General features: G+C 40.6%; 1 protein-coding gene across 1 annotated transcript in view; it reads right to left on the bottom strand.

Moving 5' to 3' along the window:
- ADAMTS19 (ADAM metallopeptidase with thrombospondin type 1 motif 19) overlaps positions 1 to 14,419 on the bottom strand; it is a 227,737-nt gene that overhangs the window by 122,280 nt on the left and 91,038 nt on the right. The window contains exon 7 of the mRNA XM_063456413.1: positions 7,059 to 7,102. Within this exon, the coding sequence (XP_063312483.1) occupies positions 7,059 to 7,102 (44 nt within the window). The remainder of the gene's footprint in view (positions 1 to 7,058; positions 7,103 to 14,419) is intronic.

Genomic DNA, 14,419 nt, shown 5'->3' with positions numbered 1-14,419 from the left:
TGACCCACGTATTGGAGGCCACAAGGACACTCCAACTTGTAGATCACTTGTTTGGTATTGCAAGTGATGCAGTGTTTGATATTGTAGGTTTCTTTTGTGACTGATGACTGGAAGGAGGTTTGGTTTTTTCCTTTGGAACTGGTTTTACATATGTTACAGTTCCCACATTTGTAGAATCCCTTTTGACTTGTTAAAAAGTGAGTGGGTTTCATAGGTTTATGATAACTATGAACTAATCTATCCTGTAATGTAGGGGCCCCCCTGAATATTATCCTGGGTCGTATAGGTAAAAGTGTGGCTAAAGCCGGGTCTTGCCGGAGTAGATGCCAATGCTTTTGTACACTCGCCTTTATAAAGTTCGCTTGTGCACTATAGTTGAACACCACCGGACACATGTTTTCCGTATCCTTGTCCCTTTTGGCTTTCTCCTGCTTAGTTTGTAAAAGGGTCGTGCGTTCTATTGTTTTCACTTTTCGGAGAGCTAGTTCCAGTGATTCCTCGCTGTAGTCTTTCTCAGCAAACTGCTGTTTTACTTTTAGTGCTTGCGATTCATATACCTCAGGGTCCGTGCAGTTCTTTTTGACCCTTAAAAATTGGCCAAATGGGACATTTGACAGCCATGATGGATAGTGACAGCTTGAAGTCCAAATGTAACTATTTACGTCCACACTCTTGAAAAAGGTCTTTGATTTTAAAATATTCTGTGAGTCGGTATAGAGGATCAAATCCAAAAAATCGATGTCTGTAGAGCTATATTTGTATGTAAATGATAGATTATATATGTTCTGGTTAATGTATGCCAGGAAATTGATAAGTTCCGTCTCCTCCCCCTTCCACACAAAAAAACAATCGTCAATGTACCGTCTATAGAAGACCAGGTTCGCCTCCCACTGGTGCCCGTGCCAAATAAATAGATTCTCCCAGTGGGCCATAAAGATGTTGGCATAGCTGGGGGCGAACCTGGTCCCCATAGCGGTACCATTGGTCTGTAGATATATGTCACTGCCATACCAAAAAAAGTTGTTATTTAATATAAAATCGATGCACTCAATCAAAAATTCCACTTGTTCCATTAGCATTGTGGGTTCTTCATATAATGTTTTTCTTATTGCCTCTATCCCCTGGTCGTGTTTAATGACGGTGTACAAGGATGTTACATCACAAGTCACCATATAGTAGTCCTGGTCCCATTTTAGGCCTTCTATTTTTCTCAAAAGGTCTCCACTGTCTTTTAGGTAGGATCTTGCTTTTTTAACAAATGGTTGCAATATGACGTCTATATACTGGGATAAATTGCATGTTAGTGATCCTATCCCAGAGATAATGGGTCTTCCCGGGGGATTTGAGAGGTTTTTGTGGATTTTTGGTAATTGGTAAAATACTGGTTTTTTTGGATATATCACCATGACAAACTCCAGTTCTTTTTTGGTTAAAATGTTTAAAAACTTCCCTTTCTCTAAAATATGGAAAAGGCGTTGTTTTGTGTCCAGTGTGGGGTCGCTATTGATTAATTTATATGTTGCGGTATCATTCAAAATTCTCCTGCACTCCATATCATAGTCTTTAGTGTTAAGGACCACAATTCCACCTCCCTTGTCCGCCGGTTTTATTGTAATCTCCATGTTGTCGCTAAGTTCCTTAAGTGCCGTGCGTTCCCATACACTTAAATTTTGTTTATGCTTAGCTACTTTCTTGGGTAATTTGTCTATGTCCGCGATTACTGCCAGGCTAAAAGCTGACATGGGGCCACTGGTTTGGTTCGAGGGACAAAAGGTAGAGTTGTTTCTTAGGTTCGTATGATGGAAAGTGCTGTATTCTGGTTTCGGTGCCCCAGGAGCTGGATAGTTTAGGAAGAATTTCTTTAAGGTCAGTTTTCTCATATATTTTTGTACGTCTAAAAACGCCATGAAGGGATCTGACCCCACTGTCGGGGCATATTTTAATCCCTTGTTTAGCACCTTTATCTGGTTTTTGGTTAAGTTGACCTCAGATAGATTAAATATACCTATCTGCTCCATTTTCTCATTCTCTTGTCTTCTGCGGTATCTCTTCCCCCCCCTGCATCCTCTAAAAAAGGTCTCTTTCTGGTGCTGGGTTGTTGGGGCTCCTGTTGGTACCGGCTGAAGTATTGACTTCGTGGTCCTAAAAAATCATTAGAGGGTTGTTGAGTTTCCCCCTCCTTTTCTTTTTCTACTTTATGGTTCATCTCCTCTATCTGGAGTGCCTCATACCTATTATGTGGACGCCAACTTTGATTCTGATGTTTGGTTCTAGGCGTTATATCATTTTGTTTGCCTTGTAGTTTTTGAGGGTTCCTCTTTTTGTTGTTATTGTTGTAGGCGACTGTGGTCCATTCATGGTTTGTCTGTCTCTTAGGTGTATGTTGTCTCGGATTCTGCCCTCCCCTTTCAATATAATTATGACCTGTTCCTTCAACTCGAGCATGGGTGTTGTTTTGGTATCTCGGATTTCTGGGTGCATTATATTTTTTGCCCCTAGGTGTCGATTTATAAGGTCTATCCCTCTGGGTTCTCTTATAATTTCTGACCTTGTTATCCCTGAAGTCCTCTTGGTCCCTCTCAAATTTCCGTTTTTTAAGGGACACTGTTTCCTCAAATGCAGAACTTAACTTTTCTTTTATCTTTTCCATAAGTTGTATGCACTCTGGCAGTGCTAGGTGAGGAGACAGGATTTCCTTTATATCATTAATCTCCTCATCCAGGGCTGCCAGCATGCGTTTCCGTTTGCAGATAATATGGCTCATAAGCTCAAAAGAGCAGTGATCCAAAATTCTGTCCCAAACAATGTTGAATTCCTCATCCTCTTTATCCGTCGCTGATTTTAGCATTAAGCGTAAACCTCTCGGGATAATACGTTTATCCCAGTACTGTTCCAGGGAAGCTATTTCTAATTTAAGTTTAATTTCTTTAATAATCAGTTTTTCAAGCTGAAATACCTGTTTTCTCCAGTGTGTGTCTTTTACCGTGACACAATCATTTTGATCGTTTTTTAAGGCAAGGTCAATCTTGCACTGTTCCCTGAATGTGAACAGAGACATGTTCTTATCTCAATCTGCTGCTACTCTAGAGTGGGAAAATACAATATACAATAATACTAAAAAGAGAGCGCAATATGAAATTAAAGCAAATGTCCTAAACAAAAAGTCAAGATATAGTTAGAATAATACAGTGAATATAGTACCCTCTGGTACTTAGACAGTAATAGCAGCTAAAATGAAAAGAATTCTCCCAAATTCTAAGAAACAAATTGGCATATGAGTTTCAGCGCTTAGTAGATATTCCCCTTTAAAAATAAAAAGGGGGCATTTAGTATGAAAAAAAACAATAATATAAAAAAATCATATAGATCACAGAAAAAAGAAAAAAAAGGGAAAAAGATAAAAATGTGTCCAAATGTTCTATCTGTAACAAAGTCCTGAAAAAAAAAATCCAAATTTCGTAATGATTTGCAGGGACTCGAAAGTGAGTTGAGATACCTTTAAAAAAACGGAGACAGGGAAAGATACATAGCGTAATACTGTATCAAAAAGGTATTTATTGTCCAATATACAGGAACAAAGTTAAAAGGATCCCCCCCCAACATAAGACTCTTACATAAAATAAAATGTAGTACTCATCGTAATATATATTGCAGGCAAATAGATCTGTCCCAGCGGCTTGTGTGTTTCCCTATGACAGCTCCTCTCCGGTGCACTCGGGTAGGTTGTCGGTAATATGCTCAAAGGGAAAATGCTGGCTGGAAAAAACCGGCTTCTGGTAGGCGCTGGTGCAGTCTGCTGCAGATGGTAGTTCTCAATGAAGAAAAAAGCACCCTATCGACGCGTTTCGCCCTTCCACAGAGGGCTTTTTCAAGATAGGTGCTTGAGGCTTGATGTGGCAGTTTTATACCTTGCCGGGTAAAAAAATTTTAAATTTCTTAAAGGGATACACTCCTTTTTTTGAAAAATGAATGAAAAATAAATGTTTTACATAGGGGAGAGCTGAGGAAAGCTTGCTTATAAAACATATGATAAAATATAGTAAAATACAATGTTTATATGGACTTAAAATTAGTGCATTTGCACTCATAATACATCAAATTGAAATTAAAATATAAAGCTACTCTGTAGTGATACTTATTACACATTTATAGATCTAGCTTAATTCTGACATAATTATTTACGTTTATCATGGAACAGTCATAAGAACAGACATTTGCAATAATTGCATATAATCACATTTTGATGTGATATCATTAATTGAAAGTGTTTAAATTGCCATATAGTATCACGCTTTAGGATGTCTTGTTATTGAGTTTCAGTCCTGATGGGAAAACTCGAAACAAAGTATAGATCCCGAAACCATTTACAGTATAACTATACTTGTCCTTATGCTAATACATAATTTAAATACAATTTAAACACTTTCAATTAATGATATCACATCAAAATGTGATTATATGCAATTATTGCAAATGTCTGTTCTTATGACTGTTCCATGATAAACGTAAATAATTATGTCAGAATTAAGCTAGATCTATAAATGTGTAATAAGTATCACTACAGAGTAGCTTTATATTTTAATTTCAATTTGATGTATTATGAGTGCAAATGCACTAATTTTAAGTCCATATAAACATTGTATTTTACTATATTTTATCATATGTTTTATAAGCAAGCTTTCCTCAGCTCTCCCCTATGTAAAACATTTATTTTTCATTCATTTTTCAAAAAAAGGAGTGTATCCCTTTAAGAAATTTAAAATTTTTTTACCCGGCAAGGTATAAAACTGCCACATCAAGCCTCAAGCACCTATCTTGAAAAAGCCCTCTGTGGAAGGGCGAAACGCGTCGATAGGGTGCTTTTTTCTTCATTGAGAACTACCATCTGCAGCAGACTGCACCAGCGCCTACCAGAAGCCGGTTTTTTCCAGCCAGCATTTTCCCTTTGAGCATATTACCGACAACCTACCCGAGTGCACCGGAGAGGAGCTGTCATAGGGAAACACACAAGCCGCTGGGACAGATCTATTTGCCTGCAATATATATTACGATGAGTACTACATTTTATTTTATGTAAGAGTCTTATGTTGGGGGGGGATCCTTTTAACTTTGTTCCTGTATATTGGACAATAAATACCTTTTTGATACAGTATTACGCTATGTATCTTTCCCTGTCTCCGTTTTTTTAAAGGTATCTCAACTCACTTTCGAGTCCCTGCAAATCATTACGAAATTTGGATTTTTTTTTTCAGGACTTTGTTACAGATAGAACATTTGGACACATTTTTATCTTTTTCCCTTTTTTTTCTTTTTTCTGTGATCTATATGATTTTTTTATATTATTGTTTTTTTTCATACTAAATGCCCCCTTTTTATTTTTAAAGGGGAATATCTACTAAGCGCTGAAACTCATATGCCAATTTGTTTCTTAGAATTTGGGAGAATTCTTTTCGTTTTAGCTGCTATTACTGTCTAAGTACCAGAGGGTACTATATTCACTGTATTATTCCAACTATATCTTGACTTTTTGTTTAGGACATTTGCTTTAATTTCATATTGCGCTCTCTTTTTAGTATTACTGCTGAAATCCTGGTCTACATTGTTAAACAAGTAAAGGCATGGATTTAAAAAATCCGAGCCATTTGTCTGTCTGAAGTGTTAGTGGCCAGGGGGCAAATTGCTTTAAAAAAAAAAAAACCTTGGCAGCACAAAAGTTAGCCAGCCAGGTGACACATTGATCACCCTCATATTAATATAAGGGAGATAGGAAGCTTCCTTTATGCCCTCACCTGTCATGCTGCATGTCTACTAAACAGTGAGCAGCTGCTCGCTATACTGAAATCAAGTGATGTGGCAGCTTAGTAGGGGATCAAGTAGGGGCAGAACTTAAATAATTGTAGGTGGACATGCCTCTCTTCAATCCCAACCCTCACCCGTGGCAAGCTGGTCAGGGTTTTATTACAAAACAACATGAAGGGGACTTGCTAAATTCTCAACCCAGTTCCCACCCTGGGGCATCGACTGAAAGCTATTAATAAAGTAATAGTGGACATCCCATTGTCCACCCCCAGCAACCACACATGAGTGGAAGAAGGGGATATTTAATAATAATTGGGTGATGGACATGCTATTGTCTATGGGCATTAAGTGTGGGTAACAATACAAAAGGAGTTGGATGTACCACAAAATCCATACCGCAAATGAAGGGGCCGTTTGCTGTCCCCCCTCCATGCCATAGTGGCTAGGGATCCACAAACCCCTAGCCATCCCTCCCGCCCACCCAAAAAATAATCCTCCCTACTCAACTCATATTAGTGAGGGATTGCTCAAAAAATATAATACCTGTTGGCTAATACCAATGGCATGTCCAGCCCCCAATGTCATAGATAATCCCACTTAGCCCATGGGTGGAAGGAGAGAGGAAGACAGAAACATTTCCAGCACCCATTGATTTATACATAGTCACTTCCACCTCCCGCCTATGGTTAGGACATGTCCCCCCATGTTTTTTTAAAATGTATTTTTACTCGCATTCTCTTTTTTAATGTGGTTGTTGACTAGCAAGCTCTCGTCAGCTGCGATATGATTGTTCCTTATGCTGCTGAAGGTTTTTTAACCATTTGCCGATGAGAGTTAGACAAATTATCGTTCATTTACACCAAAGCAAGGGAACAATAATTTGCAAATGTGCATTCTGCTGGATGCATTCAGTCCCTAGTTAGTTTACAAGTGATGCTATGTATATACTCTGAATCTTATACTTTGTATAGAGTTTGGATGCAAAAACCACAGATTTTAAACCAGACACCAAATGCATCCAGCCAACTGGTTCAGAAAAATTCCAACTGAAATAGACTTTAGTAATTATGGAAATTGGCATCCTAGTCGAAATTTAGATAAACTTTAAAAGTGCTCTTCAAATAACAGAGCAGAGTTTTTATTGTGTGTGTGTGTGTGTATATATATATATATATATATATATATATATATTTATATTAATTCAAAACTGTCCATGATGAGGTTACTCGGTGTTAATTTGTACAGATTTATTTACTTACCAACGGTATCACATGGTTCATCTTTATGGACACAGAAATCCATTCTGCAATGAGAAAAGCAAGTGAAAAGAGGTTTAAGTCTAACCAGTGCTAGTAAGTATGAAATAATTAAGTGACACTTTAAATAAATTTCATATGAATCAGTAAGTAAAGACAAGAAGCCTTTATTGTTACTGAGGCTAAGTGAATGTTCAAATTTACCTCCACTTCTTGCAGGAGGGCTAGGGTTAAATACATTTCTAACTGAGATTTTAATAGCTCATGAGACACAATTATAACAACATGGCATATAGTTTAGGAACTGAGATGTTCCTCCAGTGAGTGCATTTAATGAGTAAATAACAGAGTATCATAATGTATTTAGAGATGCTGAATTACGTTTCATATTCTCTTTTTAGTTATTTAAATTAGTCTATTTTTACTTCAAAACCTTCAATACAAATTGATTAACATTACTCATGATTTGCTTTGTATTTTAAGGAGTCAATGCAAACTCATATTGGGCAATGTCCAGTGCAAACTTTGGATGATAGTCTCCATTAAAGTCACCAGGGATTCAGTTCAAGAGGACAGAAGAAATCATGGGAAAGAGAAAGTGAAGCTTTAAATCCCCCCCAAAATAAATATCTTGCTTATGAGCAGAAGATTCTTAAACAATTTTCCAAATATGTAACAATTTTGACATTTTTCTGCATTCCTAATCTGTGATACAGACCTGTGCGTGAGACACATTCTCCAAAATTGCTATAAATGTTCTCACATATGCTCTAGCAAAATGTGGAAGGATTATACTATTAAAGGGACACTGTAGACACTAAAAAATTTAATCTCATTGAATTGCTTGTAGTGCCTGGAGTCCTCTGGCGCTGTTCCTCCATTAAGTGTTAAATTATTTTTGAGCAATTCAATGCTAAATCAGGGTCCCTGGCAACCAACAGCCAGGCCTCTACTAAAGTTGCGGCTAAGGCAAAGGTAACGCAGTTCCTTCTACCCATATCAATTTAAACTAGAAATAGACAATGTGATAGGCTGAAGGCGATCAGTGGACACTCTCAGCCAATTACAGCCGTTCTTTGCTGCTCAGGATAATACTTCATCACCAGCCCAAGGAGCACAGAGGAAATGGACAGTTGCATTAAAATATTAAAAATTGGTACTCCAGACCCTACAGCCACCTCAATGAGATGAAGAATTTAAAGTGCCTACAGTATCTCTTTAAAGTACCTCTAAATGCTCCCATATTGTCACACTCTCCATAATATGTATTTGCTCCCAAAAATTGATGTATATGTTGTCCTTGCATCATTTCTCATATATTGCCCCATATATACACACATCCATGGTCTCCATGTGGCATGTTAAAATTCCTACTCACAGCACTGCTTGTACAGAGAGACTGGTGAAAACTGCTTAGACCATACTAAAGACATATTGTGCAAACTAAACTTGTTTGTAATTACAAATGAAATTAGCAACAGTCAAACAGCTATATGAAATATATATATATATATTTTTTATTTTTTTTTTACATTATTTATTTATATATAAAATATATAATTTTTGGTTTGGCTTTAAAAAAGTTCCATCGGGACACCCGACGCCCGTTCATGTAAATAATTTGGCTCGGTGAAACATTTTTGGTTAAAAATGATTCAGGGAAAAAGGCGTACTAAAAAGTGTTGTTTGCACAGTTTTATGTCTGCATGGCACTTCCAATGTGGAATTTTGCAGAACAGCAAATCAGCCCAAATAATATATATCTATATGTATGAAATACATAATATATACATACTAAACTCTGCTGTCCAAAATTAGTTGTTGTTTTTTTCCCAAAGTGGTTTGGAAGAACCAAAATCTTTTGTCATGCTAAAGTCTAATATATATATAATTTTGATAGTGAAATGGCTCATTAACTTTATGTCACAATCATAAAATGTTTCACAACTCTAAAGTGCTAGGTATAAAACAAAAGGTTGGAACACCAATAAAATCCATATTAATTTTAGGTTAAAAAAAAAAACAAAATGTGAAAACATCCAAAAGGAAATAATATTAGACTTGAGCATTCCATTAAGGCACAATTGAGATTCGGAAGAATTTGGCATGACTGGCTGTTCTGCAAAATTCCATCTTGGAAGTGCCATGCAGATGTAAAACTGAGCAAGCAACAAGGCATTTAGCATTTTGGTTCACCCAAGTTTTTTCCTGAATCATTTTTCACAGAGTCAAATTATTCACATGAATGGGCATCGGATGTCCCAATGGATTTTTTTTAAAGACAAACCAAAAATTACCACTGTCTGGTGAATACTCATTCAAGGCTATGTACTTATTCATTAGAAGAAAATATTGCAAAAAGTGTACTTTTCGATAGAAAGCTGCAGGGGGAGACTTTTGCCTTCTTCAAAAGCCAATAAAATGTCAGAGAGATACTAAGGGCAATTCATCTGTTAAATCAGAGGCATACATAGTGACAGAGGCAGCTCTTTAATTAGGTGATTTAGGCGGCCGCTGAAAGGACCACTATAGGTACCTAGACCACGTCAGCTTAATGAGGTGGTCTGGGTGCCAGGACCATCTAGGGTTAACCCTGCCTGCTGTAAACATATCAGTTTCAGTGAAACTGCTATGTTTACATATGGGTTAATCCAGTCTCTAGTGGCTGTCTCATTGACAGCCGCTAGAGGCGCTTCCGCGCTTCTCACTGTGATTTTCACAGTGAGAAGACGCCAGCGTCCATAGGAAAGCATTAAGAATGCTTTTCTATGGACTGACTGAATGTGTGCGCGGCTCTGGAGAAAGGTAAGTGTTTAGCCCCTTCCTCTCCCTTCAGCCCGGCGGGAGAGGGGCCATGAGGGTGGGGGGGACACCTATTAATACTATAGTGCCAGGAAAACGAGTTTGTTTTCCTGGCACTATACTGGTCCTTTAAGGCTTCGCACTGTCTGGGGCCTTGCGGCTGCCTAAATAGCCATAGGGCAGACTGAACTGTCAGGTTCTCGGTCTATGACCGAGGGTCTGACACAGGAGGGAGCCTGGAGGCTTGCCCAGTGTGCCGCCGGGTGCAAGGCCCCTCCGCTTGATCTGTCCTGTGCGAGAGCCAGGGTCCTGTGCAGAGCTGCAGACTGAAGTGTCTCGCGATCTCCAGCCAATCAGAGCATTGCCGTGGGTTACTACGGCAATGCTCTGAAAGGAGATTGCAAGACATTTACCATGTGGTCTGCAGCTCTGCACCCAGCGGAGCAGCAGACTGGAGAACCCACAGGACGACCAGGGCCACAGGGAGCCCATCGGACCACCAGGGACACAGGGAGTCCACCGTACCACTAGGGATACAGGGAGCCCACCGTACCACCAGGGAATCGTCTAACAAAAAAAAAGGTAAATTTGAACCGCCCCTCATCCTGTCACCCCCCTCATACAATGTCACCCCCTTCTTACTTTGTCATACCCCTCTCACCCGGTCACCATCCCACACAGTCACTCCCCTCTTACCCTGTCACCCCCCTCACACTATGTCACCCCCCTACACTAATGTACCCCTCTCTCACTATGTCACCCCCTCACACTAAGGTCACCCACTCTCACTCTATCACCACCTCTCACACTATGCTACCCACTCACACTCTGTCAACCCCTGTTACTCTGTCACCCCCCTTACTCTGTCACTCCCCAATACAATGTTACCCCTTCTCACACTCTGTCACCCCCTCACACTGTCCCCCCTACACTATATCACCCACCCAACACTATGTCACCCTCACTTTCACACTATGTAACCCCCCTCTCACACTAGGTCACCCCGCTCTCACTCTGTCACCCTCCAAACACACTAATGACCCCCTCACACTATGTCACCCCACTCCCACTCTGTCACCCTCTCACGCACTAATGTCACCCACTCTCTTACACTGATGTCACCCCCTCCTCTGTCACCTCTCTCTGCAAAAACTGTGACCACTCTCCGCACACATGGTCACCCCCTCCATACACACGGTCACCCCCTCCATACACACTGTCACCCCTCTCTGCGCACACTGTCACCGCTCTCTGCACACACTGTTACCGCTCTCTGCACACAGTGACACCCCTCTCCGCACTATGGCACCCCCCTCCATACATACTGTCACCATTTAAAACTCTGACACCCTTCTCCATACACTCTGGCACCCCCTTCCATACACCACACTCTGGCACCCCCCTCCATACACTTTGTCACCCCTCCGATTTCTGGCCTCCTCCTCCATACACTCTGTTACGCCTAACACAAATTGACACCCCCCAGACACTGCCACCACCCCACACACACTGTCACCCTCCCACACTTATATTAACTCCTCCTGATTCAGTCACACTCACCCCCTCCAATCATGCAGCACTTACCCTATAACATCAATCCCCCTATTCCTGTCACACTCACCTTTTCTCGCACTGTCACATTCACCTCCCAGCCCTATCACACTCCCTTCACCTTGTCACAATCACCTTGTCAAATAAACCCTTCCAATCTTGTCACACCCACCTCCCCTCGTCCTGACGTATTCCCTCCTCCAACCACGCCACACTCATCCCCAGCTCTGTCATACCCCAACCTTTCCACACCTTTAACACCTCCTCAAAACCTGTCAGAGTCCCCAACCCTTCCACACTCAACTGTCACACTAACACCTCTAATTCTGCCACACTTGCCCTCTCAATTAATCCCTCTTAATCTGTCACATTCACATACCCTTGCCCTGTCACACTCACTCCTACAAACATGCCACATTCACCCCAACCCTGTGATACTCACGCCCCAAGCATGCCACATTTACCCTATCACATTAACCTCTTAATTCTGTCATACATACCTCCTCTCACCCTGTAACACTCTCTCATCAAACCATGTCACACTCACCCTCCCTCATTCTGTCACACTCATGCCCCAACTCTGTCTTATTTACCCCCTTGCTCTTTTATACTTACCTTGCCACAGTTACCCCTTTACCCACTCTGTCACCCCCTGAAGGCAATCATTATACACACCGTCATAAAACATAGCTTTGCAAAAGGCCACAGGCATTACACAAACATACACATGCTCAGAGAAACATACATACAGACAAACAAACATTTCTTTTTCCAATAACCCCAATACACAACTGCCAGGCTATCCAACCAAACCCCACAATCATGTATAAACAATTAGCATAATTGCAAATATAAATGTGTTTATTGCAATTTATGTCATAACTACAGTCAGAGAGCTCACAATGCAGCGACACAGTGAGACGCAACAATGCAAGCCCCTGAATGATGTGAACAGAGACTAGGTCTCTACATCCAACGCTGAAAGCCTGCACTTCAATATATCTACAGCTTCTCATACACACAAGTCAACTGCTATTTTTCTCACTAATGGTGTTTTAGGGGGCCTCATGTTTGAGGTGCCACTGCATAGGGAACCTGGCACCTAGAGCACAACTGCCTGTTTGAACCATCCCCACTCAAATTGTGACTTTCTTGAAACCCCCTTAGACACTTTTTTTCTTTCTAAACTACCTCACCATATTTTGTGTGTATCCTGAACCCACTTCCCTCATTGTGTGTCTCCCCTTACCCACTCATCTAATTTTATGCACCTCTTTTCTTCAGTTAACCCTTTAGTGTCTCTCCTTATGTATTTTCCACTTAGCCCTCTTGCATGTCTCCCCTTACTCGCCCCTTCCCCCCGCATCTCTTGTCACTGTATTCTACTGAGTGCAAGGCATAATCATGTTCTTCTGCTAGTCTGTTGGAGCAACTACAGGTTCTAAAGCAAGCAGCAAATGAGGTGAGTAGATAGACATAGCATTCAGTCATATCTCACCCTCTCCCCTCATTTAAATTGCAGCTGGGATTGTTGAGCAGACCCGACAGACCAAGCAGAAGATAATGCAAGGCCTCTGCTGCATATTTGGTCAGCCATGCTGCAAAATGCATCCTCTGTTAGCCCCGTCTATCACTCTGGTTGGAAAGCCATCATGTCCCCCTCAGAATGCTACTGTCCTGAATTAAGTTTCACCAAAGCATTCATGTCTGCTAGTAACACACATTGCTTTTGGACTAAAAATGTAAGGTTTGAACTTTCTACTGTGATTTGAACTTTCTACTGTGTACAAGGAAGCATGGGAATCATTAACTTGTATACAATGTTCATGGCTCTAGTACACAGAACAATGATGCAACTATAGAGCTTGTGGCTACAACAGATAATAGGACATTTGTTTCTTTTATGTTTTCTTTATGAGAACCACTCCACAATGAATCGGAGGTGTGCTGCTGCCATAAAAGCACATCAGCTTGATTACGGAGCCAGTATTCACACACCGGCTACTTTAAATGTGAGTGTCCTGACTGCAATATTATATACTGTGTTCTATTCTAAGTACCATCTGCACTATAGTAACTTTTAATCAAGTTACATGTGGTACGTTTTTTCCACATACAGGTGGTACTCACAAAATTAGAATATCGTGCAAAAGTTCATTTATTTCAGTAATGCAACGTGAAAGGGGAAACTAATATATGAGATAGACGCATTACATGCAAAGCAAGATAGTTCAAGCCATGATTTGTCATAAGTACGATGATTATGGCTTACAGCTCATGAAAACCCCAAATCCACAATCTCTGTAAATTAGAATATTGTGAAAAGGTGCAATATTCTAGGCTCACAGTGTCCCACTCTAATCAGCTAAGTAAGCCATAACACTTGCAAAGGGTTTCTGAGCCTTTAAATGGTCTCTCAGTCTGGTTCAGTAGGAATCACAATCATGGGGAAGACTGCTGACCTGACAGTTGTGCAGAAAACCATCATTGACACCCTCCATAAGGAGGGAAAGCCTCAAAAGGTAATTGCGAAGGAAGTTGGATGTTCCCAAAGTGCTGTATCAAAGCACATTAATAGAAAGTTATGTGGAAGGGGAAAGTGTGGAATAAAAAGGTGCACAAGCAGGAGGGAGGACTGGAGCCGGGAGAGGATTGTCAGGAAAAGGCCATTCAAAAGTGTTGGGGGCTTTCACAAGGAGTGGACTTGAGTAAGTGCATCGAGAGTCACCACACACAGACGGATCCTGGACATCGGCTTCAGATGTCGTATTTCTCTTGTGAAGCTGCTCCTGAACAACAAACAACATCAGAAGCGTCTTACCTGGGCTAAAGAAAAACAGACCTGGTCTGTTGCTCAGTGGTCTAAAGTCCTCTTTTCTGATGAGAGCAACTTTTGCATCTCATTTGGAAACCAAGGACCCAGAGTCTGGAGGAAGAATGAAGAGGTGCACACTGTAAGATGCTTGAAGTCCAGTGTGAAATTTCCCCAGTCTGTGTTGATTTGGGGAGCC

This window comes from Pelobates fuscus, chromosome 5, assembly GCF_036172605.1.
Source record: "Pelobates fuscus isolate aPelFus1 chromosome 5, aPelFus1.pri, whole genome shotgun sequence".
NCBI lineage: Eukaryota > Metazoa > Chordata > Amphibia > Anura > Pelobatidae > Pelobates > Pelobates fuscus.
This window is presented reverse-complemented; position numbering and strand designations above follow the sequence as displayed.